Source organism: Mesoplodon bidens (genome assembly GCF_964165515.1).
Source record: "Mesoplodon bidens genome assembly, chromosome: 5".
NCBI lineage: Eukaryota > Metazoa > Chordata > Mammalia > Artiodactyla > Ziphiidae > Mesoplodon > Mesoplodon bidens.
The window spans coordinates 112,369,299-112,396,701 of NC_138161.1; the positions used below are offsets into that span (position 1 = coordinate 112,369,299).

Below are 27,403 nucleotides of genomic sequence, written 5' to 3' on the forward strand. Positions count from 1 at the left end.
ATGGTAACGACGCTCGGCCTGAAGATGGCGGCCGAGACGGTTGGAAGAGCGGGCTCCTCGGCTTCAGGCCGGGGCCCGAGCCGGTGGCACTGGAGCGGTTCTTTATGGGTCCGAGGCGTTTTACTCCTCTTGGGCGGGCTCCGGGCAAGCGCTACATCTATTCCTGTCTCCTTGGGCAGTTCTCCTACCTGCCGGCACCACGTCCTCTCTGAGTCTGAGGTAAGGCGACGGAGGGGCCCTGCGAGGGTAAAGTAATACGGGAGGCGATGGCATAGAGGATAGTGATTGGAACAAGGGGTACTGGAGGAGAAAGCGAGATTGGGCCAGAGAATGAACTCTTAGAGGGCTGGGACCTGGTATCAACTCCCTTCCTGCACCCAGCAAAGTGGCTCAGTTAGGCGCTCAGAACGTCATCAGTTTCCTGCGCGGAGGGTTGTGCTTATCAGGTAGTCCTAGAGCAATGGTTTTCAAACTTGAACGGGCCATCAGAATCACCTGAAGGACTTGTTCAAACACAGATTGCCGCTCCATTCCCTCCCTCTGCCCACTTCTGACTCATTAGATCTGGGATGGGGCCTCAGAATTTGCAGTTGAAGTTCCCAGATAGTTGATCATGCTGCTTGTCCAAGGACCTCACTTTGGGAACCACTGATCTAAAGGTTTGAGAAGAAATTGATAGGAGAGCTAGACAAAGGCATTGAAGGGATACTGGGGATTCTCTGGAGACAAAATTCAGGTTGATTTTCAAGTTACTTCATCACATTGCTTGCTTTACCCTGTTCTCCTGCCCTGGAAGTGCCTGCCTCCCTCCCATTACATTTTTATTGCTGTCTAAATTCTTTCATTCTGAGTTCCTTAACCTCAAGGCAGCCTGCTGAAACCACCCCCAGTAGAATGTTCTTTCCATTTTACAGTACGTCTTATCTGTACTCTCTTCTGGCACTTAACCAAGCACCGCTATGTGGTGACGGTTTGTTTTCAGGCGTGTCTTGCCTTTGTAGTTAAATTGTAATTTTCCTTGGGATAAGGTTTGTGTCTTATACTTTAATTTCCCCACAGTACTTAGTTCAGAGGAGAGCCTACAATAATCAGTATTCTTTGAGGAAAGAAGACACAGTACCTGGGTCAGGGCTGCATGTTGTGATTGATTTTATAATTTGTCTTATTACTTTAACAAGAAAGATTAATCCAGAAATTTTCAGTTCAGCCCAGAAATCTAAGACCGTCCATTTTGGTGATAATTTCCAAAAATTTCTATGCATGCTGTTCATAACCGTATATGCCAGAATACTAAGTTTGGGGTTTGTGGCTGTATTACAGCTTTTATCATGACACTGCATTCTGCCTGAATTATTTTATTTTATTTTATTTAGTCTCTTAGCAACTTGTAAGTTTATAATACAGTACTGTTGTCTATAATCACTATGTTGTACGTTAGATACCCGGGACTTATCTACTAGTTGCAAGTTTGTACCCTTAAACATCTCCTCAGTTCCCCCCACCCACCTAGTGAATTTTTTTATTTTTTTTGCAGTACGCGGGCCTCTCACTGTTGTGGCCTCTCCCGTTGCGGAGCACAGGCTCCGGACGCGCAGGCCCAAGCGGCCATGGCCCACGGGCCCAGCCGCTCCGCGGCACGTAGGATCCTCCCAGACCGGGGCACAAACCCGCGTCCCCCGCATTGTCAGGCGGACCCCCAACCACTGCGCCACCAGGGAAGCCCCTACAGTAACTTTTTATTGGTAATGGTGGGGAACTACAAAACATTTTGACTCATATATTTTCTTCTCAACTAAAAACTCTACGTTTTGTTTTGTTTTTGTTTTTATTATGTAAATTAAAACAAACCCCAAAACAGAATAGTATAATGAACTCCCATGACCCTTCACCCAGCTTCAGCACTTAACAGTATTCTCTTATTCTGTTTCATATACTTCTACCCATTACCCATCTTTCCACTGTTATTGTTACTTAAAAAAATTTTTTTGTAAGGTTTATATATACTGAAATGTAGCAGATGCAATCATGTATATTCATGTAAAACCCACAACCGTATCACAATATAGAACATTTTCAAGTCTCCAGAAAGTTCCCTCCTGTCCTGTGCCAGTCAGTCTCTCGCAGCCACCCCAGGCGACTATTGTTCCCTTTTTCTTTTGGTATTAGATTTAGATTTTACATCAAATTAGTTTTGCCTATTCTAGAACTGAGCTTATATCAATGGAATTATATAATATGTAGTGTGATATGGTATATCACATTGGATTTTCCAATGGTAAATCAACCTTGCATTTTTGGAATAGACCCTTACTTGGTTATGATGTATTATCCTTTTAATACACTTCTGAATTCAACTTGCTCATAGATTAAGGACTTTTGCATCTATGTTTATGAATGATGTTGGTTTATAGTTTCCTTTCTTAGTGAAGTTTTTGTTAGCTTTTTTTTTTGAATTTTATTTTATATATATTTTTTATACAGCAGGTTCTTATTAGTTATCTATTTTATACATAGTGTATATATGTCAATCCCAACCTCCCAATTCATCCCACCACCCACCTCCCTGCCACTTTCCCCCCTTGGTGTCCATACGTTTGTTCTCTACATCTGTGTCTATACTTCTGCCCTGCAAACTGGTTCATCTGTACCATTTTTCGAGGTTCCATATATACGCATTAATATACGATATTTGTTTTCTCTTTCTGACTTACTTCACTCTGTATAACAGTCTGTAGATCCATCCACATCTCAACAAATGACCCAATTCCGTTCCTTTTTATGGCTGAGTAATATTCCATTCTATATATGTACCATATCTTCTTTATTCATTCATCTGTGGATGGACATCTAGGTTGCTTCCATAACCTGGCTATTGTACATAGTGCTGCAGTGAACACTGGGGTGCATGTGTCTTTTTGAATTATGGTTTTCTCTGGGTATATGCCCAGTAGTGGGATTGCTGGGTCATATGGTAATTGTATTTTTAGTTTTTTAAGGAACCTCCGTACTGTTCTCCATAGTGGCTGTACCAATTTACATTCCCACCAACAGTGCAAGAGGGTTTCCTTTTCTCCACACCCTCCCCAGCATCTGTTGTTTGTAAATTTTCTGATGGTGCCGATTCTGACTGGTGTGAGGTGATATCTCATTGTAGTTTTGGTTTGCATTTCTCTAATAATTAGTGATGTTGAGCAGCTTTTCATGTGCCTCTTGGCCATCTGTATGTCTTCTTTGGAGAAATGTCTGTTTAGGTCTTCTGCTCATTTTTGAATTGGGTTGTTTGTTTTTTTAATATTGAGCTGCTTGACCTGTTTATATATTTTGGTGATTAATCCTTTGTCCGTTGATTTGTTTGCAGATATTTTCTCCCATTCTGGGGGTTGTCTTTTTGTCTTGTTTGCTGTTTCCTTCGCTTTGCAAAAGCTTTTAAGTTTCATTAGGTCCCATTTGTTTATTTTTGTTTTTATTTCCATTACTCCAGGAGGTGGATCTGAAAAGATCTTTTTTTTTTTATTTAATTTTATTTTTTTTAATTAGTTTCTGCTTTATAACAAAGTGAATCAGTCATACATATACATCTGTTCCCACATCCGTTCCCTCATGCATCTCCCTCCCTCCCACCCTCCCCATCCCACCCCTCCAGGCGGTCACAAAGCACCGAGCTGATCTCCCTGTGCTCTGCGGCTGCTTCCTACTATCTATCTACCTTACGTTTGGTAGTGTATATATGTCCATGCCTCTCTTTCGCTTTGTCACAGCTTACCCTTCTCCCTCCCCATATCCTCAAGTCCATTCTCAAGTAGGTCTGTGTCTTTATTCCCGTTTTACCCCTAGGTTCTTCATGACATTTTTTTTTTTAATTCCGTATATATGTGTTAGCATACGGTATTTGTCTTTCTCTTTCTGACTTACTTCACTCTGTATGACAGACTCTAGGTCTATCCACCTCATTACAAATAGCTCAGTTTCGTTTCTTTTTATGGCTGAGTAATATTCCATTGTATATATGTGCCACATCTTCTTTATCCATTCATCCGATGATGGACACTTAGGTTGTTTCCAGCTCCGGGCTATTGTGAATAGAGCTGCAATGAACATTTTGGTACATGTCTCTTTTGGAATTATGGTTTTCTCAGGGTATATGCCTAGTAGTGGGATTGCTGGGTCATATGGTAGTTCTATTTGTAGTTTTTTAAGGAACCTCCATACTGTTCTCCATAGTGGCTGTTCCAATTCACATTCCCACCAGCAGTGCAAGAGTGTTCCCTTTTCTCCACACCCTCTCCAGCATTTATTGTTTCTAGATTTCTTGATGATGGCCATTCTGACTGGTGTGAGATGATATCTCATTGTAGTTTTGATTTGCATTTCTCTAATGATTAATGATGTTGAGCATTCTTTCATGTGTTTGTTGGCAGTCTGTATATCTTCTTTGGAGAAATGCCTATTTAAGTCTTCTGCCCATTTTTGGATTGGGTTGTTTGTTTTTTTGCTATTGAGCTGCATGAGCTGTTTATAAATTTTGGAGATTAATCCTTTGTCAGTTGCTTCATTTGCAAATATTTTCTCCCATTCTGAGGGTTGTCGTTTGGTCTTGTTTATGGTTTCCTTGGCTGTGCAAAAGCTTTGAAGTTTCATTAGGTCCCATTTGTTTATCTTTGTTTTTATTTCCATTTCTCTAGGAGGTGGGTCCAAAAGGATCTTGCTGTGATTTATGTCAAGGAGTGTTCTTCCTATGTTTTCCTCTAAGAGTTTTATAGTGTCCGGTCTTACATTTAGGTCTCTAATCCATTTTGAGTTTATTTTTGTGTATGGTGTTAGGGAGTGTTCTAATTTCATTCTTTTACATGTAGCTGTCCAGTTTTCCCAGCACCACTTATTGAAGAGACTGTCTTTTCTTTATTGTATATCCTTGCCTCCTTTGTCATAGATTAGTTGACCACTGGTGTGTGGGTTTATCTCTGGGCTTTCTATCCTGTTCCATTGGTCTATATTTCTGTTTCTGTGCCAGTACCATATTGTCTTGATTACTGTAGCTTTGTAGTATAGCCCAAAGTCAGGGAGTCTGATTCCTCCAGCTCTGTTTTTTTCCCTCACGACTGCTTTGGCTATTCAGGGTCTTTTGTGTCTCCATACAAATTTTATGATTTTTTGTTCTAGTTCTGTAAAAGATGCCACTGGTAATTTGATAAGGATTGCATTGAATCTGTAGATTGCTTTGAGTAGTATAGTCATCATCTTCACAATATTGATTCTTCCAATCCAAGAACATGGTATATCTGTCCATCTGTTTGTGTCATCGTTGATTTCTTTTATCAGTGTCTTACAGTTTCTGAGTACAGGTCTTTTACCTTCTTAGGTAGGTTTATTCCTAGGTATTTTATTCTTTTTGTTTCAATGGTGAATGGGACTGTATCTTTAATTTCTCTTTCTGATCTTCTGTTGTTAGTGTATAAGAATGCAACAGATTTCTGTGCATTAATCTTGTGTCCTGCAACTTTACCAAATTCATTGATTACCTCTAGTAGTTTTTAGTGGTATCTTTAGGATTCTCTATGTATAGTATCATATCACCTGCAAACAGTGACAGTTTTACTTCTTTTCCAGTTTGTATTCCTTTTATTTCTTTTTCTTCTCTGATAGCTGTGGCTAGGACTTCCAAAACTATGTTGAATAATGGTGGCAAGAGTGGCCATCCTTGTCATGTTCCTGATATTAGAGGAAATGCTTTCAGTTTTTCACCGTTGAGAATGATGTTTGATGTGGGTTTGTCATATATAGCCTTAATGATGTTGAGGTAGTTTGCCTCTATGCCCACTTTCTGGAGAGTTTTTATCATAAATTGGTGTTGAATTTTGTCAAAAGCTTTTTCTGCATCTATTGAGATGATTATATGGTTTTTATTCTTCAGTTTATTAAAATGGTGTATCGCATTGGTTGATTTACATATATCGAAGAATCCTTGCATCCCTGGGATAAATCCCACTTGGTCATGGTGTATGATCCTTTTAATGTGTTGTTAGATTCTGTGCTATATTTTATTGAGGATTTTTGCATCTATATTCATCAGTGATATTGGTCTGTAAATTTTCTTTTTTTGTAGTATCTTTGTCTGGTTTTGGTATCAGGGTGATGGTGGCCTCATAGAATGGGTTTGGGAATGTTCCTTCCTCTGCAATTTTTTGGAAGAGTTTGAGAAGGATGGGTGGTAGCTCTTCTCTAAATGTTTCATAGAATTCACCTGTGAAGCCATCTGGTCCTGGACTTTTGCTTGTTGGAAGATTTTAAATCACAGTTTCAATTTCATTACTTGTGATTGGTCTGTTCATATTTTCTATTTCTTCCTGGTTCAGTCTTGGAAGGTTATACCTTTCTAAGAATTTGTCCATTTCTTCCAGGTTGTCCATTTTATTGGCATAGAGTTGCTTGTAGTAGTCTCTTACGATGCTTTGTATTTATGCGGTGTCCATTGTAACTTCTCCTTTTTCATTTCTAATTTTATTGATTTGAGTCCTCTTCCTCTTTTTCTTGATGAGTCTGACTAAAGGTTTATCAATTTTGTTTATCTTCTCAAAGAAACAGCTTTTAGTTTCATTGATCTTTGCTATTGTTTTCTTTGTTTCTCTTTCATTTATTTCTGCTCTGATGTTTATGATTTCTTTCTTTCTACTAACTTTGGGTTTTCTTGGGTTTTCTTGTTTCTTGAGGTAGGCTTGTATTGCTGTAAACTTCCCTCTTTGAACTGCTTTTGCTGCATCTCATAGGTTTTGGATCATTGTGTTTTCATTGTAATTTGTCTCTAAGTATTTTTTTATTTCCTCTTTGATTTCTTCAGTGATCTGTTGGTTATTTAGTAACATATTGTTTAGCCTCCATGTGTTTCTGTTTTTTACGTTTTTTTTCCCTATAATTGATTTCTAATCTCATAGCGTTGTGGTCGGAAAAGATGCTTGACATGATTTCAGTTTTCTTAAATTTACTGAGGCTTGATTTGTGACCCAAGGTGTGATCTATCCTGGAGAATGTTCCATCTGCACTTGAGAACAAAGTGTAATCTGCTGTTTTTGGATACAGTGTCCTATAAATATCAATTAACTCTATCTGGTCTATTGTGTCATTTACAGCTTGTGTTTCCTTATTAATTTTCTGTGTGGATGATCTGTCCATTGGTGTAAGTGAGGTGTTAAAGTCCCCCAGTATTATTCTGTTACTGTCTATTTCCTCTTTTATAGCTGTTAGCAGTTGCCTTATGTATTGAGGTGCTCCTACGTTGGGTGCATATATATTTATAATTGCTATATCTTCTTCTTGGATTGTTCCCTTGACCATTATGTAGTGTCCTTCCTTGTCTCTTGTAACATTCTTTATTTTAAAGTCTATTTTATCTGATATGGGTATTGCTACCCCAGCTTTCTTTTGATTTCCATTTGTATGGAATATCTTTTTCCATCCCCTCACTTTCAGTCTGTATGTGTCCCTAGGTCTGAAGTGGGTCTCTTGTAGACAGCATATACATGGGTCTTATTTGTATCCATTCAGTGAGCCTGTGTCTTTTAGTCGGAGCATTTAATCCATTCACGTTTAAGGTAATTATCGATATGTATGTTCCTGTTACCATTTTCTTAATTGTTTTAGGTTTGTGTTTTTAGGTCCTTTTCTTCTCTTGTGTGTCCCACTTAGAGAAGTTCCTTTAGCATTTGTTGTACAGCTGGTGTGGTGGTGCTGAACTCCCTTAGTTTTTGCTTGTCTCTAAAGCTTTTGATTTCTCCATCGAATCTGAATGAGATCCTTGACGGGTTGAGTAATCTTGGTTGTAGAATCTTCCCTTTCATCACTTTAAATATATCGTGCCACTCCCTTCTGGCTTGTAGAGTTTCTGCTGAGAAATCAGCTGTTAACCTTATGGGAGTTCCCTTGTATGTTGTCATTTTTCCCTTGTTGCCTTCAGTAATTTTTCTTTGTCTTTAATTTTTGTCAGTTTGTTTACTGTGTGTCTCTGTGTGTTGCTCCTTGGCTTTACCCTGCCTGGGACTCTCTGTGCTTCCTGGACTTGGGTGGCTATTTCCTTTGCCATGTTAAGGATGATTTTGACTATAATCTCTTCAGGTATTTTCTCGGGTCCTTTCTTTCTCTCTTTTCCTTCTGGGACCCCTGTAATGCGAATGTTGTTGCATTTAATGTTGTCCCAGAGATGTCTTAGGCTGTCTTCATTTCTTTTCATTCTTTTTTCTTTATTCTGTTCTACGGCAGTGAATTCCACCATTCTGTCTTCCAGGTCACTTATCTGTTCTTCTGCCTCAGTTATTCTGCTATTGATTCCTTCTAGTGTATTTTTCATTTTAGTTATTGTATTGTTCATCTCTGTTTGTTTGTTCTTTAAGTCTTCTAGGTGTTTGTTCTTTAAGTCTTCCACGTCTTTGTTAAACATTTCCTGCATCTTCTCGATCTTTGCCTCCATTCCTTTTCCAAGGTTCTGGATCATCTTCACTATCATTCTGAATTCTTTTTCTGAAAGGTTGCCTATCTCCACTTCATTTAGTTGTTTTCCTGGGGTTTTATCTTGTTCCTTCATCTGGTACAAAGTTCTCTGCCTTTTCATTTTGTATATCTTTCTGTGAATGTGGTTTTCCTGCCACAGGTTGCAGAATTGTAATTCTTCTTGCTTCTGCTGTCTCTCCCTGTGGTGGATGAGCCTATCTAAGAGGCTTGTGCAAGCTTCCTGATGGGAGGGACTGGTGGTGGGCAGAGCTGGTTGTTGCTCTGGTGGGCAGAGCTCAGTAAAACTTTAATCCACTTGTCTGCTGATGCATGGGGTTGGGTTCCCTCCCTGTTGGTTGTTTGGCCTGAGGCGATCCAGCACTGGAGCCTACCCAGCTCTTTGGTGGGGCTAATGGCGGACTCTGGGAGGGCTCACGCCAAGGAGTACTTCCCAGAACTTCTGCTGCCAGTGTCCTTGTCCCCATGGTGAGCCACAGCCACAACCTGCCTCTGCAGGAGACCCTCCAACACTAGCTGGTAGGTCTCGTTATGTCTCCCGTGGGGTCACTGCTCCTTCTCCTGGGTCCTGATGCACACACTACTTTGTGTGTGCCCTCCAAGAGTGGAGTCTTTGTTTACCCCAGTTCTGTCAAAGTCCCGCAGTCAAATTCCGCTAGCCTTCAAAGTCTGATTCTCTAGGAATTCCTCCTCCCATTGCTAGACCCACAGGTTGGGAAGCCTGACATGGGGCTCAGAACCCTCACTCCAGTGGGTGGACTTCTGTGGTATAAATGTTCTCCAGTTCGTGAGTCACCCACCCTGCAGTTATGGGGTTTGATTTTATTGTGATTACGCCCCTCCTGCTGTCTCATTGCAGCTTCTCCTTTGTCTTTGGATGTGGGGTGTCTTTTTTGGTGAGTTCCGGTGTCTTCCTGTTGATGATTGTTCAGTGGTTAGTTGTGATTCCGGTGCTCTCACAAGAGGAAGGGAGTGCACGTCGTTCTACTCTGCCATCTTCTTTGTTAGCTTTTTTAGATATTTATTTATCTATCTATCTATCTATCTATCTACCTATCTATCTTTGGCTACGTTGGGTCTTTGTTGCTGAGCACAGGCTTCCTCTCGTTGCCGTGAGCGGGGGCTACTCTTCGTTGTGGTGCGCGGGCTTATCATTGCGGTGGCTTCTCTGTTGCAGAGCACAGGCTCTAGGCGTGCGGGCCTCAGTAGTTGTGGTTCGTGGGCTCTAGAGTGCAGGCTCAGTAGTTGTGGCTCATGGGCTTAGTTGCTCCACGGCATGTGGGATCTTCCCAGACCAGGGCTTGAACCCGTGTCCCCTGCATTGGCAGGCAGGTTCTTAACCACTGCACCACCAGGGAAGTCCCTTTGTTAGCTTTTAATAGCAGAATTATACTGGTGTTACATAATGAGTTGGGAAATTCTATTATGTATTTTCTAAAAGAAAATTTCTTCCTTAAATGTCTGGTATAATTCATAACTGAAACTGTCTGGATCTAGTGTTTTCTTTGTAGAGAGTTGGGATTTTTAAAATACTTTTATTGAGCTATAATTTATATACCGTAAAATTCACCCACTTAAGTATCCAATTAAGTTATTTTTATAAATTTACAGATCTACAGAACCATCACCACAGTCCAGTTTTAGAACATTTCCATCACCCCAGAAAGATCCCTTGTGCTCATTTGCAGAAAACCCATGTTTTCACTTCTGGCCCCAAGAAACCACTATGTAGGGATAGATAAATCCAGTTTCTCTCATACAAGTCTATTCATAGTATCCATTTGATCTTGTGTCGGTCTTGGTAACTTGTGTTTTTGAAGGATTTTATTTCATCTGAATTGTTAAATGTATTGACATAAAATTGTTCATAATAATTTATCCTTTTGTTGTCTGTAGAATCTGAGTGATAGGCATGCTTTCATTTCTAATGTGGTAATTTGGGTTTATAATGTTTTATTCTAGTCCATTCTTTCTAGGGGCTTATTAAGTTTATTAATCATTTTATTTTATTTACAAATTTATTTATTTATTTTTGACTGCATTGGGTCTTTGTTTCTGCACATGGGCTTTCTGTAGTTGCGGTGAGCGGGGGCTACTCTTTGTTGTAGTGCGTGGGCTTCTCATTGCGGTGGCTTCTCTTATTGTGGAGCATGGGCTTGAGGCACGCGGGCTTCAGTAGTTGTGGCACGCAGGCTCATTAGTTGTGGCTCTTGGGCTTAGTTGCTCTGTGACATGCGGGATATTCCTGGACCAGGGATCGAACCTGTGTCCCCTGCATTGGCAGGCAGATTCTTAACCACTGTGCACCACCAGGGAAGTCCCTATTAATCATTTTAAATAGCCAACTGTTAGCTTTGGTAATTTTCTTTAATTATTGTTTTCTATTTCATTGTTTCCTGTTCTTTATTATTTTTCCTTTCTACTTACTGTGGATTTACTTTGCTCATATTGTTAGGTGGAAACTTAGATCATTATTTGTTTTTGTTTGTTTTTTTTCTTTTTTGTTTTTAATGTTTATTTATTTATTCATTTATTTGGTTGCACCAGATCTTTGTTGTGGCAGGCAGGCTCCTTAGTTGTGACTCATGGGCTCCTTAGTTGCGGCCCCCGGGCTCCTTAGTTGCGGCACGTGGGCTTCTTAGTTGCAGCTTGCAGGCTCCTTAGTTACGGCAGGTGAACTCTTAGTTGCGGCATGCATGTAGGATCTAGTTCCCTGACCAGGGATCAAACCTGGGCCCCCTGCATTGGGAACATGGAGTCTTATCCACTGTGCCACCAGGGAAGTCCCAGATCATTGTTGTTTAGGCTTTTCTTTCTTCTCTACCATAAACATTTAATGACCTGTATTTCTCTCAAAGTACAACTGTAGCTATATTCCACAGATTTTGACACATTGTATTTTTTTTTTTTTTGCGATAACGCGGGCCTCTCACTGTTGTGGCCTCTCCCGTCGCGGAGCACAGGCTCCGGACGCACAGGCTCAGCGGCCATGGCTCACGGGCCCAGCCGCTCCGCGGCATGTGGGATCTTCCCGGACCGGGGCACGAACCCCTGTCCCCTGCATCGGCAGGCGGACTCTCAACCACTGCGCCACCAGGGAAGCCCCACATTGTATTTTAATTATCACTTCATTCAAAGTGATAATTCATTTTTATTTTCCCTGGTAATTTCTTCTTTGATCCATGGATTATTAAAAATGTTTAAAATATAATTTCTAAATATGTGGTCCTTTTCTAGATATCTTATGGGTATTGATTTCTAATTAGAGGTATCTTCTGTAAGATTTCAGTTCTTTGAAATTTGAGATTGTTTTATTTATACCTCAGCATACGCTCTATCCTGCTAAACTTTTCTGTGTACTAGTAGAGAATATATATTCTATAGGTATTGAGTGTAGCTTTCTATACATGTCAAAAAGGTGAGGCGATTGATGGTACACTTCAGATTTCTATATTCTTTTTTATACAATTTTTAAAGGTTATATTCCATTTACAGTTATTACAAAATATTGGCTACAGATTTGTATATTCTTAAAATGTTTTGTCTAAGAGAGTCTTTAAAAATTTCTGAGATTGGGCTTCCCTGGTGGCGCAGTGGTTGAGAGTCTGCCTGCTGATGCAGGGGACACGGGTTCTTGCCCTGGTCTGCGAAGATCCCACATGCCGCGGAGCGGCTAGGCCCGAGAGCCATGGCCGCTGAACCTGCACGTCCGGAGCCTGTGCTCCGCAACAGGAGAGGCCACAACAGTGAGAGGCCCGCATAACGCAAAAAAAAAAAAAAAAAAAAAAAAAAATTCTAAGATTATAAATGTCTTTTTTCTTCCTTTAGTTCTGTCAGCTTTTGCTTCATGGATTTTGAATCTATTGTTAGGTACATTCACATTTATAATTATGTATTTCTGAGGTATTAACCCCTTATTATTATAAAATATTACTCTTTATTTCTGGTGATACTCTCTGTCTTGAAGTCTGCTTTGCTGATATTAGTATAGCCATTTCACCTTGCTTACGATTAGAATTTTCCATCCTTTTATCGATACATTTCACTTGTCTGTGGGGTTCGTGCGCGTGCTGTGTGTGTGTGTGTGTTTGCTTTAGGGATTACAATATGTTTCTTTTGCTTATTACAAATATTTAATGTTAATATTGCCTTATCAAACTGACTAGGACCTTCATTATAATATTGAATACAAGTGGTGAGAGTAGACATCTTTCCATTGTTCTTGGTCTTAGGGGGAAAACATTCAGTCTTCCACTATTAAGAGTATTAGTTGCATGGAACACTACTCAGCTTTAAAAAAGAACAAAATTTTGCCATTTTCAGTAACATGGAGGAACTTGGAGGGCATTATGCTAAGTGAAATAAGTCAGACAGAGAAAGGCAAATACTGTATGGTATCACTTATATGTGGAATCTAAAAAATGCAACAAACTAGTGAATATAACAAAAAGGAAGCAGACTCACAGATACAGAGAACAAACTAGTGGTTACCAGTGAGTAGGGTGAGAGAGGAGAACTACAAACTACTGAGTATAAGATAGGCTTAAGGGTGTATTGTACAACACAGGGACCGTAGCCAATATTTTGTAATAATTGTAAATTGACAGTAACCTTTCAAAATTGTATTAAAAATTTTTTTTTCTTTTTTGCTGCATTGGGTCTTCATTGCTGCGTGTGGGCTATCTCTAGTTGCTGTGAGCGGAGACTACTCTTCGTTGCGGTATGCGGGCTTCTCATTGAGGTGACTTCTCTTGTTGTGGAGCATGGGCTCTAGATGCACGGGCTTCAGTAGTTGTGGCACACGGGCCCTAGAGCACGCGGGCTTCAGTAGTTGCAGCGTGTGGGTTCAGTAGTTGCAGCACGTGAGCTTCAGTAGTTGTGGCACGTGGGCTTAGTTGCTCCGCAGCATGTGGGATCTTCCTGGACCAGGGATCGAACCCATGTCCCCTGTATTGGCAGGTGGATTCTTAACCACTGCGCCACCAGGGAAGTCCCTATAAAAAATTTTAATACAAAGAAAAGTATTAGTTTGTAGATTTTTGGTAGATGTGCCTTATCAGGTTAAGAAAATTACTTTTTGTTTCTAGTCTGCTGACTGTTTTTGTCATGAATGGGTGTTGAATTTTATTAAATGTCTTTTCTGCATCAATTGTTATAATCATGTAGCTTTTCTTCTTTATTCTTTTGATATTGTGAGTTACATTGATTGATTTTTTGAATGATGAACTAGTCTTGCATCCCTCTGAGATAAAACCCCACTTGATCATGATGTATTACCCTTTTTACATTTTGCTGGATTTCATTTGCTAGTGTTTTTTTGATGATTTTGCATATGTATTCATTAAGGATATTGGTTTGTAGTTGGTTTTTTTTCCTTCTGTAGCTTTGTTGGGATTGGTATTAGGGTAATGCTGGCCTTATAGAATGAATTGGGAAATATTTCTTCCTCTTCTACTTTCAGAAAGAGTTTGTATACAAGCAGTATTGTTTCTTCCTTAAATGTTTAGTAGAATTCATGAATGGAGGTATCTCAGCCTGGAATTTTCTTTATTGGAGTGTTATAAACTATGAACTTATTTTCTTTAATAGACATTGGACTATTGAGGTTATCTGTTTCTTCTTGATTGTGTTTTGGTAAGTCATATTTTTCAAAGAATTTCATTTCATCAAAGTTGTCAAATTTATGGAAATACAGTTTTCTTAATGTTCCCATTTGATCCTTTAAATGTCTTTAAAGGGTTCTGAGTTACCAATTCTAATGTATCAAGGGTTTTCCACACATCACCAAGCCACTCTCCAACACCAGGTGAGTGTCCCACAATTCAACTCAATTCTGACACTGTCTACCCAGAGATAGCATCAGATTCCACAGGTTAAGAGTTCAGACCTACAGCATTGCCCCTTCTCCCCCATTTGATCCAGTGTAAGTCCAGGTGGTTACCTGTGCTTCTGACCAACCAGCTATCAGAAGTTCCAACAACCCCCTCTTTGGTTTTGATTAATTTGCTAAAGAGGCTCACAGAGCTCAGAGAAAGTTTTTACTTACTAGATTACTGGTTTATTATAAGAGGATGTAGCTCAAGAACAGTCAGGTGGAAGAGATGTATAGGGCAACGTATGGAGAAAGGGCACAGAGCTTCTGTGCTTTCTGAACATGTCACTGTCCCAGAATCTCCATGTGTTCACCACCCTGGAAGCTCTCCAAACCCCATCCTTTTGGGTTTTAGGTAGGCATTACATAGATATAATTGATTAATTCATTGGGCATTGGTGGTTGAACTTGATCTCCAGCCCCTCTCCTCTCCTCAGAGGTTAGAGGGGGTGGAAAGGACTGAAAGTTCCAATCTTCTATTCACATACTTGGCTCCACTGGTAACCAGTCTCCACCCTTAGGTGCTTCCAAAAGTTACCTCATTAACATGACAAAAGACACCTGATCACTTTTATCATTTAGGAAATTCCAGAGGTCTTAGAAAATTCCAAAAATGGGACAAAGACCAAATATATATTTTTTTATTATAAATTACAGTATCACAGTCTGTAAAGTCTATAGTGATATGCCCTGTTTCATTCTTGATATTGGTAATTGGTATCTGCTCTCTTAGTCTGCTTAGAGATATGTCAATTGTATTGATCTTCTCAAAGAACTGCCACTTGGTTTCATTGATTTTTCTCTATCATTTTTCTGTTTTCCTTTTAATTGATTTCTGTTCTTTATTATTTACTTTCTTCTGCTTTCTTTGAGTTTAATTTGCCCTTCATTTTCTAGTTTCTTAAGATGGAAGGTCATTAATTTGAGATTATTTTTTCTAATATAAGTATTTAAAGTTATAAATTTCTAAACACTAATTACATCACACAAATACTAATTGCTGGGCTTCTCTGGTGGCCCAGTGGTTGAGAATCTGCCTGCCAATGCAGGGGACATGGGTTCGATCCCTGGTCTGGGAAGATCCCACATGCTGCGGAGCAACTAAGCCCATGCGCCACAACTACTGAGCCTGTGCTCTAGAGCCCATGAGCCACAACTACTGAGCCCATGTGCTGCAACTACTGAAGCCCACGCACCTAGAGCCCATGCTCCACAATGAGAGAAGCCACAGCAGTGAGAAGCCTACACCACAAAGAAGAGTAGCCCCTGCTCGCTGCAACTAGAGGAAGCCCGCACGCAGCAACAAAGACCCAACACAGCCAAAAATAAATAAATAAAATAAATAAATTTATTTTAAAAATATTAATTGCTTGTAATCTTATTATCATTCAATTAAAAATATTTTCTGATCTCCTTTGTGACTTCATCTTCAACCTAAGGATAATTTAAAAGTTTGTTGTTCGGGAATTCTCTGGCGGTTATGGCTCTGAGCTTTCACTACAGGGGGCACAGTGAATCCCTTGTCCGGGAACTAAGGTCCTGAAGTCCTTGTGGTGCGGCACAAAAAAAAAAAAAAGTTTGATTTTCTAATATTTGGAGATTTCCCAGTTATCTTTCCCTAATTGCATTTTAGTTTAATTTAGTTATGGATAGCAAACATCCTTTGTATGATTTCAGTTTTTTGTATTTCTTAAGGATTGTTTTATAGTAAAAGTTTTATAGCCAAAAATCTAACCAGGTTAACGTTCTGTGTGTACTTGAGAAGAATGTACATTCTGCTGATGTTGGGGCAGGTGGTTCTATAAATATCATTTAGGTCAAGTTAGTTATAGTGCTGCTCAGGTCTCCTATGTCCTTACTGATTTTCTGTCTACTTGTGTTGAGTTGATTACTGAGATAGGAATTTTGAAGTCACCAGCTATAATTGTGGATTTGTTTATTTCTCCTTTCAGTTTTCATTTTTGCTTCACGTATTTTGCAGCTCTGCTGTTAGGTGTTTACACATTTTACATTGTTATTTTTTTGGTGAATTGACCCATTTAGCGTTACATACTGCCCCTCTCTTTATTCCTGGTAATTAATACTCCTTGTTTTGAAATATACTTTGTCTAATACTAATATAGCCACTCTGGCTTTCTTTTGATTCGTGTTTGCATGATGTGTGTTTTTCCATCCTTATACTCTCAATTTCTCTGTGTCTTTATAGCTAAAGTGGGCTTCTTATAGATAGCAAATAGTTGCATCTTGCTCTGTCTAGTCTGACAGTCTCTGCTTTCTAACAAGAATGTTCAGTCCTTTTACATTTAATGTGATTTTTGACATGGTTGGGTTTGGATTGGCAGTTTAGCTATTTTTTTCTCTTTGTTTCACTTGACTGTGCCTTCTGTTTTTTAGTATTTTAATTCCTTTGTTTACTTTTTAGCTATATCTCTTTGCTTTACTTTTTAAATTGAGGTGTAATTAACCAACAGTAAAATGCAATCTATTTTTGAATGTTTGCTCTATTGATTATAATATGTATCTTGAATTTACGACATCTACTTAAAGTTTATAGTCATGTTAAATATGGGAACTTTTCAACAGTATAGTGTCACTATTTCCTTGTCCTTTTGCTATTACCATAATATATAATAACTCTACATATATTATAAATCTCACAACTGCAATTTTATAATTTTAGTTTTAAACAGTTAATGTCTCTAAAGAAATGAAAAGAAGAAAAGAAATACGTGTATAATTGTGTTGAAGGTCTCCAAACCACCCCAGGTTTGATGATTTGCTGGAAGGACTCATAGGACTCAGCATATAGTTGTACTCACAGCTAAGATTTATCACAGTGAAAGGATACATATCAAGCGCAATCAGTAAAAAGAAAAGGCTCCCGGAGCAAAAACTGAAGGAAACCAGAACCAAGCTTCTGATGAAATAAAATGTGTATTTTAAGGCAGGACAAGAAAATTTAAACATAAAGTTCTGTCTCTGTGTCCGTTTGGGCCTCCTCCCTCCCTCCTTGTGTGCATCTGAATTACACATTAACCAGACCTCCTCAAAGATGGGAATGCCTGCTAGATCGTAAAGATCAATTTTTTTCCCTTTCTTCTGGCACTAGCAATGTAATTTCTTAAAAGAATACCATTCTTTCCCAACTCTGTAGGGGGCCGTAGTGACTTACTGTTCTCTTTGCCTTTGTACGTGCTTACCTGGACTATATATCTTTGGTGAACTTTATGTAAAATATCAGTATGTCATTTTGATGTATGATTCGTTGTCTTGAGAATGTATATGACTGTGCCTTTGACTTCTAACGGGCATAACAGTTCTCAGAACTTCTTACAGTCTATCTCCCAGGTTATAATCCTCAGTTTGGCCCAAATTAAATACGCTTTTCTCTTCTTAACTTGATTGTTAGTTGAATTTTTGTTGACATTTCCAAGAGTCCTCGCCTAGTGGAGTCACATAGGACATGCTTAATCCGTTTAGCAGTAACTTGTAAGAACAAGCACAAATTGTTGTCTACAGGGAAGCTCGTCTGAGTCTAGGAGTCCAGTGTTTTTATTGGAGATTGGTCATGTAGGCACAATTTCAGTCACTGACATTCCTGACTCTGAGAAGTAAACAGATGTTCAGCATAAACTGTATTATTTCTGTTAACAGTTTGGGCACAATGAGACTGCCTTATTGCTTAGGGAAGTTTTATGTCAGTGTAGGGACTGTACCATTCAAATTCCAGGACCAGTGAAAGGTCAAACTTGCAAGCAGGTCTTTCTAAAGATAGTAGTCTTAGGCCTGCTATGTTAACTGTTTTCTGCACAATGGACTTTTGTATTTACTTATCTAACATTTCCACTTGTCCACATTCCTTCCTACAGATCTTGTATATACTGAATGTTTGTGTTCCCCCAAAATTCATATGTTGAAAGGCTAACTCTCAATATAATGGTTAGGAGATGGGGTTTTTGGTAGATGATTAGGTCATGAGGGCAGAGCCCTTATGAATGAGATTAATTCCCTTATGAAAGAGCTACTTGCCCCTTCTGCCAGAGGATACAACCAGACTATGGCCTTAAGAAACAAGAAGTGGGCCTTCACCAGGCACCCAGTCTTCTGGCGCCTTGATCTTGGACTTGTCAGCCTCCAGAACTGTGAGAAGTAAATTTCTGTTGTTTGTTAGCCACCCAGTTTATGGTATTCTGTTACAGAAGCCTGAACTAAGACAAGATCCAAGTTACCCTCTAGTGTCATTTCCATTACCATGAAGAACTTCCTTTAGTGTTTCCTATAGTGGACGTTTGCTGGTGATGAATTCTCTCAATTTTTGTTTATCTGAAATATCTTTATTTCCTCTTCATTTTTGAAGGGTAGTTTCATTGGAGATACACTTCGGTATTGAACATATTTCTTTTAGCACTTTAACTATTTGTTCCATTGTCTTCTCATCTTCATTTTTTTAAATTAAAGACTATTATTTATTTATTTGTTTGTTTGTTTGTTTTGGCTGTGTTGGGTCTTTGTTGCTGTACACGGGCTTTCTGTAGTTGTGGCGAGTGGGGGCTACTCTTCGTTGAGGTGTGCAGGCTTCTCATTGCGGTGGCTTCTCTTGTCGTGGAGCATGGGCTCTAGGCACATGGGCTTCAGTAGTTGTGGCATGTGGGTTCAGTAGTTGTGGCTTGCGGGCTCTAGAGTGTAGGCTCAGTAGTTGTGGCACATGGGCTTAGTTGCTCTGCAGCATGTGGGATCTTCCTGGACCAGGGCTCGAACCTGTGTCCCCTGCATTGGCAGGCAGATTCTTAACCACTGCACCACCAGGGAAGCCCTTAAAGACTATTTTTTAAAAGCAGTTTTAGATTCACTGCAAAATTGTGAAGAAGGTACAGAGATTTCCCAAATACTCTGTTCCTCCTCACATGCATAGGCTCCCCTATTATCAACATCCCCAACCAGAGTGGTACTTTTGTTATAATTGATGAAACTATATTGACATATCATAGTCACCCAAAGTCCATAGTTTACATTAGGATTTACTCTTCATGTTGTACATTCTACGGGTTTGGAAAAATGTATAACGACATGTAGCCATCATTACGGTATCATACAGGGTAGTTCCACTGCCCTCAAAATCCTCTGTGCTCTGTCTATTAATCCCTCACCCCTCCATCCCTGGCAAACACTGATCTTTTTACTGTGTCCATCGTTTTGCCTTTTCCAGAATGTCATATAGTTGGAATCATATAGTATGTAACCTTTTCAGATTGACTTATTTCACTTACTGATATGCATTTAAGGTTCCTCCATGTCTTTTCCTGGCTTAATAGTTCATCTTTTTAGCTCTGAATAATATTCCATTGTCTGGATGTACCACTGTTTATTTATCCACTCACCTCTTGAAGAACATCTTGGCTGCTTCTAAGTTGTAGCAATTATGAATAAAGCTGCTATAAACATCCATGAACAGGTTTTTGTTTGGATATAAGTTTTTAACTCATTTGTGTAAGTACCAAAGAGCATGATTGCTGAGTGGTTATGGTAAAAGAATGTTTAGTTTTGTAAGAAACTGCCAAACTGTCTTCCAAAGTAGCTGTACATTTTGCATTCCCACCAGCAATGAATGAGAGTTCTGTTGCTCCACATCCTTGGCAGCATTTGGTATAGTATGTGTTCCAGATTTTGGCCATTCTAGTAGGTGTATAGTGATATTTTGTTGTTTTAATTTGCATTTCCCTGATGGCATATAATGTGAAACGTCTCTTCGTATGTTTATTTGCCACCTATATACCTTCTTTGGTGAGGTATCTATTAAGGTTTTTGGCCCATGTATTACTTGGATTGTTTATTTTCTTTTTCTTTCTTTCGGCCGCGCTGGGCATGGCATGTGGGATCTTAGTTCCCCAAAAAGGGATCGAACCTGGGCTCTCTGCATTGGAAGCGCAGAGTCTTAACCATTGGACCGCCAGGGAAGTCTCTCATTTTCTTACTGTTGAGTTTTTTTTGTTTGTTTGTTTGTTTTTGTTTTGTTTTGTTTGCGGTATGCGGGCCTCTCACTGTTGTGGCCTCTCCCGTTGCGGAGCACAGGCTCTGGACGCGCAGGCCCAGCGGCCATGGCTCACGGGCCTAGTCGCTCCTAGGCATGTGGGATCCTCCCGGACCGGGGCACGAACCCGTGTCCCCTGCATCGGCAGGCGGACTCTCAACCACTGCGCCACCAGGGAAGCCCCCTTACTGTTGAGTTTTAAGAGTTCTTTGTATATTTTGTATAATAGTCCTTTATCAGATTTGTCTTTTGCAAATATTTTCTCCCAGTCTGTGGCTTGTCTTCTTATTCTCTTGATGTTAACCTTCATTGAGCAGAAGTTTTTAATTTTAATAAAGTTGAAATTATCAGTTATTTCATTCATGGATCATACCTTTAGTGTTAATATCTAAAAAGTCATCACTATATCCAAGGACATCTGGTTTTTCTCCTATGGTATCTTCTAAGAGTTTTACATAGTTTTGTGTTTTACATTTTAGGTCTATAATCCATTTTGAGTTAATTTTTATGAAAGATGTAAGGTCTGTCTCCAGATTCATTTTTTTTTCCCATGTGAATATCCAGTTGTTCCAGCACCATTTGTTGAAAAGACCATCTTTGTTCCATTGTATTGCCTTTTTCCTTTTTTCCTTTGTCAAAGATCAGTTGAATGTACTTATGTGGGCCTATTTCTGGGCTCTCTATTCTGTTCCATTGGTCTATTTGTTTCTTCTTTTGCCAGTACCACACTGTCTTGATAATGTAACTTTATAGTAAATCTTGAAGTCAGGTAGTATCAGTCCTCCAACTTTGTTTTTTTCTTCAACACTTTGTTGGCTATTCTTGGTCTTTTGCCATCTATATAAACTTTGGAATTAGTTTGTTGATATGTACAACATAACTTGCTGGGATTTTGATTGGGATTCCATTGAATCTATAGATGAAGTTGGGAAGAACTGACATCTTGATAATATTGAGTCTTCCTATCCATGAGCATGAACTGTCTCTCAGTTTATTTAGTTCTTATATTTTTTCTGGGTATTACACTTGAAATTTAGTTTACTAATTTTAAGTTGGGACCTCAGTTAGCTAATCTATACATTTTTTTCAAATCTGTTCCTTTTTTTCAGGTCATAAATAAGGTCCATCTTAAGGCAAATCATGTTGTAAAGAGAGATGTTAATGAACATTTAAGAATCAAGACTGTCTACGATAAAAGTATTGAAGAGTAAGTACACCATTATTTGTCACCTTTTTTATTAAGAATCAAACTATTGAAAATATTTTCATCTGTTACCTGGAGTTCCATAAATGGAACTAGATGCTAATGTACCCTCAAAATGGAATTAAGCTAAATATGCTTTTTAGTTTAGAAAGATGAAGGCCATGGGATATGATTTAAATCTATACATCATGAATAATTTAAACACACCAGTGTATATCTACTTATGTGGTCAATAACAGACCTGGAAGGCACTTAAGTACTTGGAGGAACAATAAGACAAAATACTAATATATACAATAATAAGAACATTTACAAAATTATTAACCAGAGAGATGATATAGCCTAATTTTTAATTTAGAGTAAGAGGGTGTCCAGAAAAGAGATAAATTATGAATCTGTAGTAGCTTATGAAGAGCTATTGGGAGTAGCTGATGTCTTTCCCTATCTTTAACTTCCCAAATGAATGAGACAGTATGTGATCAACTCTTAAATGCTCATTGAGATTTAGAGGGACTGATATGGCATGCTTCCACAAAGCATTCCTTGGGACTCCTGCCAGTTGTATTCTGAACAAAAATGAGATAGTGGTTTGCCCTCAGCATGGCAATCTTTATGTTTTATGTCATTATTTTCAGGTTGCTCCCTGAGAAAAGACACCTTGTAAAGGTATGTAATAAATACTCATAGCTTGAATTGGACACTTAAAATGGTGCATTTTATTGTATGTAAATTTTACTTCAGTAATGAAAAACATACACATGACTATTTTGTGAATGACTGAATAAAAGGTGTTGGTAGTGAATGTATTTCTCATTATCACCAAGGTGTTTTTGTGATGCACTCACCAAAACTTTGTTCATATTTGATATTAAGTTAGTCTTCTCATTTTATAATTTGATATTAAATCATTCTCTTATTTTTTACTTGTCCTCTTAAGTTTTAGGGGAGCAGAGAGCATGCTTCAGATAGGATGAAAAAGATGATGTTTTAAAAACATTGAGAACACTATTCTCTTGGTGGAAATGCTCATTCTCCTGAAGATTAATTGGCCTGATAGTATGAAATGCCAAGGTCATTTATAGAGGTGCTAGCCTCATAAGTTTTTTAACTGTTACAGAGGCACACACACACATTAAGCCAATTCATTATGGGCCACAGAAATGGGTGAGGCTAAAGTAGGTCTTCTAAATATAAGATTTTCTTAACATAAACTACCTTCCTGTTGGAATAATCTAAATCAGTCTCAAATTTAAAGTAAGATTAATAGTTGTGATTTATGTTTTATAATATTCTATTTAAATGAGGTAGGGAAGGAACTTTCTGGTGTTCTTTCCTCCAAACTAAACTAGTAAATGAGGAAATTCCTTTGCTCCTAGACTCAATCTTTCCCCAGCCCTAGTCACATAACCTTTGGCTAGTACCTATATTCCAGAATTATAAGGCTTTTTCCTTCTTTCCCCTTAGTCATTAATATCCTATGCTTACTGGTTTTAAATATAGTTTATCTTTTAGCTGTAATTCTGACTGTTTTTTTTTCCAATTTTTATTTAGACCAAACTTTTTCCACAAGCTGTTTCTTATTTAGAGAAGACTTTTCAGGTTCGTAGACCTGCGGGCACCATATTACTTAGTAGGTATGTCACATTACACACAGGTCATTTTCTTCAGTTGTTTAGTACTCTGCCCTCCCCATTCTGTCAATATGGCAAATTGTGAGATTTATACTGGAGTATTTTATTATGCTGGTTCCTGGAGACCAAACTGTAAGATATTTAAAAAGAATAAAAGAGCATCTGTTGGGTAATCATTCTTTCCCCGATTTTCCATTATGAGGTGACCCACTGGATCTTTTCCTTGTGTATAGTTGTACCCTTTTTCCCATATCCCCTTTCTTCCTCCTTCATGTGTGCAGTATTGGCTTTTGAAGTATTTGAGTGTTTGAAAACCCAGATCAGAAGGATTTGCCATGGAACCAAAATTCTTTCTTAGACTACTTTTCTAACTAAAATAGTAACTATTATAAATGAACTAAATATAGCAGCTACTAGTTTTTTACAATGTTTTAACTGCTGTGAACTCATCTTTATTTTTTTTTTTGTAATTAAACTTTGATGTACAAATGAACTGAAGACAGTGTGCAACAAACCAATACCAATACCTACGGAAGGAAAATGATCACCATAGATGCTGTACTGAGGAATGTGCAGAGCATACCAAATGTGGCCCCATTATAGTGCCTGAGGAGCACCTCCAGGTATTTCACCCTGCTCTTAGCAATGTTCTTATTATTTAGGATAAACTTATGACAGATTTTCAATCTGTGATTGTCACTAAGAAGATTTTACAGACTTAAGTTCAAAAGCTTCATTCTCTACCAAAAGTAATCACAGTTAGGTGTGCTGATTTTATTGTTTCATTGGTTTTCAAGTGAATTTAATTATTTTTTTCTTTTTTCAATTTATCTCTGGGGCTGCTGAATCATTTCTGCTTAGGACTTTATCTTTGCCCTCCAAAACATCTTTTAGCAGCTATATACCTCAGAATTTTTAAATTTATTTATTTTATTTATTTTTGGCTGTGCTGGGTCTTCATTGCTGTGCGTGGGCTTTCTCTTGCTGCAGCAAGCAGGGGCTACTCTTTGTTGCAGTGCGCCGGCTTCTCATTGCAGTGGTTTCTCTTGTTGCGGAGCACGGGCTCTAGGCACATGGGCTTCAGTAGCTGTGGCGCACGGGCTTAGTTGCTCCGTGGCATGTGGGATCTTCCCAGACCAGGGCTGGAACCCGTGTCCCCTGCGTTGGCAGGCAGACTCTCAACCACTGCGCCACCAGGGAAGCCCTACCTCAGAATTTTTAAAGGGCAATTTAACATTATCTCTTCAAATAAAAATAATGTGTATGCTTTAACCCAACCTGGAAATGTATTCCATAAAAATACTTATAACTATGTAATATATGTTCAAGGATATTCTTTGCAAAACTATAAATATGCCTATATTAATATTAGTTAAGTTATGGCATAACCAAATAATGGAGCACTACACAGCTGTTAAAGAATGAAGCAGAAGGACTCCCCTGGTGGACCAGCGGGTAAGACTCTGTGCTCCCAATGCAGGGGGCCCAGGTTCAATCCCTGGTTGGGGAACTAGATCCCATATGCATGCCTCAACTAAGAGTCTGCATGCCACAACTAAGATCCGGTGCAGACAAAATAAATGAACAATATTAAAAACAAAAAAAGAACAAAATAGATCTTTATATACTGATTTGGAAAGATAGTTAAGCTTTTAAATGGAAAAAAAAAAGTTGTAAATCAGTATGGGTAGTTAGTCTATTTCATTTAAAAATTAAAAATTATCATCAGTTATTCAGCTTTCAATAAAGCTGAAATAAAAGCATAAAAAATAAAAATAAGAAGTGTATACACACATATAAAAATTATGAAGTAATCTGGAGGTATACATATATTAAAAAATCTGGAGACATTAAAATTTTAATGGTTTTCATTGAGTTGGATTATGAGGGGCTTTTATTTGGTAACCTATACATTTTTGTAATGTTCTGATTTTTCATATTAAGCATCCATTACTTGTATCAGAAAAAATATAAAAAGTTTAAATGCGTAAACCAGAAAGCCAATTTATTTATACCTATATTTTGGAAAATATGATTATTGCTTTAGCTGCTTTTCTCTATTGAGCTGTGTTCTCTCATTACTTTTAGAAAATGAACACATTATTAAACATTGACTTTGTAAGCAAAATTAAGCATATACTTGAAGTTTACTTTATAATTTTTTTCTCAGAGTATTTGAAGCTCACTAAAGGCTTTTAGAACCCTGTATATTGGCACTAATACAGCTAACTTACTCAGCTTCCATTTCTTTTATCAAATTTCTTGAAAGCATAGAGGGTTTGGGAAACATGTTTAAAAATTAAAACAACCTGTTAATTACATATTTATCTCTTTTCCTAAGACATTTAGAGATATTTCCTAGTCATTTTAAGGCACATTTCTTTGCTTTTTTTCTAAGGTATTTTTGTTTTTAATTCTTTTGGCTTTTTCAAATTCTGCTTTCTACTTATCTTCTTGGGGGTCCTGATTTTTTTTTTTTAAATAAATGAGAGATCATGTGAAAGAATGCTATTAAATCACAGCTTTTCTTAATATCAACTATTAATAGATTAAAGTAATTGAATTTTAAAATTATAAATACGTGTATTAGAGAAGCAAGAGTAAACAATGTAATGAAATGAGAATTTCTGTCTTTTCTCTCTCTACAAGCATCATTTATGCCTTAAAAAAACACCATTTACTGATTTTCCTATTTATAATTTGGAGATTATGATTGTTTAGGAACTTTGATAGAAGAAGTTCTCTAAAAAACGTATGTTAAAAGGGCAAAGTTTGCTTAGAAAACTAGAAACAAAGGTAATATTACAAGATGACTTTAACTTTTTACCTTATATACTTTTGTATTATCTGAATTTTTAACAAGATACATGAATTACTTATAATAGGAAAATACTTCCAGTAAATAAAGTTTTTTATTAATTAGTTTTGAAGTAACTATAGATTCACGGGAAATTGCTAAAAAAAATGTGTCCAAGAAGGTCCCTTGTAATTTTCACCTAGTTTCAGTGTTTAATAAAACCTTTTCTATTGCTGTCTTTTTTGTACCCTGGTTGGATGCCCTTTATAAATAGCAATTGTTTGTTTTAATTAATATTATACATTTATGATTATAGTATATAAAGTAGAAATTTTAACAAAATAAATTTAAAATTAGAGTTAGGAATTGAGTAGAGAGGTATGGATTTTGATAAAAGCTGAAGGATAATAAATAAAAATTAAATCATACATATTTAGAGTCTGGATTCATTATAAATTAAAAGTCTTGATAGCTAACCTCATCTCTGGTCTGTTTTTCCGTTGTTGTCCCCCATGAGCATAGCAATGCAGAGTCTGCTGTGGGGGTAAGTGGCCCTGTGGAGCAGTGGGTGTGCCAGACCAAGAGGGAGTCCAGGATGCAGACTTTGTTCTTTATGTTGGTGCTCTGGCCACTGAGAGGTGCAGCCATGAAAACATCATCTCTTATGCAGCCTATTGTCAGCAGGAAGCAAAAATGGACAGGTAAACTTTCCCCTGAGACTTATTTCCCAATAAGATCTAAAATAAGAACTCTTAAACCATATTCTAAGTGTTGAGAGTAAAAGAAGTTTGCATTTGCCAGATTACCTCCAGTAGTAAGAAATGGCATACTGCCTGGATTGGGGTGTGGTGGGGGAACCAGGTTATACAACTGCTATGCATATGTTAATATAAGTACCAATTCCAAAGAAAGTCTGCTGTCAATAGAATTTTCTTTGAAAGTGATGACACCTCTCTAAGGAAACAATTTGAACTTTAATTTTACACTTCTGTGCTAAACTGTAAGATGTTCAAAATAACTGTTCATCTAATTGTCATATAATTATGTCCTTCACTTAGCTTAATTGTCTCTAAAAAATTTAGAGTCCCGGAACTTCCCTGGCAGTCCAGTGGTTAAGTCTCCGCACTTCCACTGCAGGAGGAGCCAGTTCAGTCCCCGGTTGGACTAAGATCCCACATGCTGCTTGGCCAAAAAAAAAAAAAAAAAAAAAAGAGTCCTCTTTTTTATTTAAAAAATATTTCAAAAAATTTTTCTCAGTGAAGCAGCCTTTAAATAAACTTGTTATGCATACAGAAGATTGCCTGTTACACACCAGACAAATCAGTTAAAGGCAGTAGAAACTGGTATGTCTCAGTATAGTTTGTATGTGACGTTC

General features: G+C 38.1%; 1 protein-coding gene across 4 annotated transcripts in view; it reads left to right on the forward strand.

The window, feature by feature from the left end:
* Positions 1-27,403, forward strand: part of LMLN (leishmanolysin like peptidase) — a gene marked incomplete at its 5' end in the record, with an annotated part of 79,298 nt that continues 51,895 nt past the window's right edge. Inside the window, 8 exons of one of the 4 annotated variants that reach the window (XM_081236094.1) lie at positions 144-219; positions 14,086-14,130; positions 14,234-14,302; positions 21,506-21,603; positions 22,236-22,266; positions 23,152-23,234; positions 23,731-23,854; positions 26,551-26,729. In XM_081236094.1, coding sequence (XP_081092220.1) covers positions 14,255-14,302; positions 21,506-21,603; positions 22,236-22,266; positions 23,152-23,234; positions 23,731-23,854; positions 26,551-26,729 — 563 coding nt within the window. Of the gene's footprint in view, positions 220-14,085; positions 14,131-14,183; positions 14,303-21,505; positions 21,604-22,235; positions 22,267-23,151; positions 23,235-23,730; positions 23,855-26,550; positions 26,730-27,403 lie in introns of those variants that run through there. The other 3 variants (XM_081236091.1, XM_081236092.1, XM_081236093.1) reach the window with 3 other exon arrangements.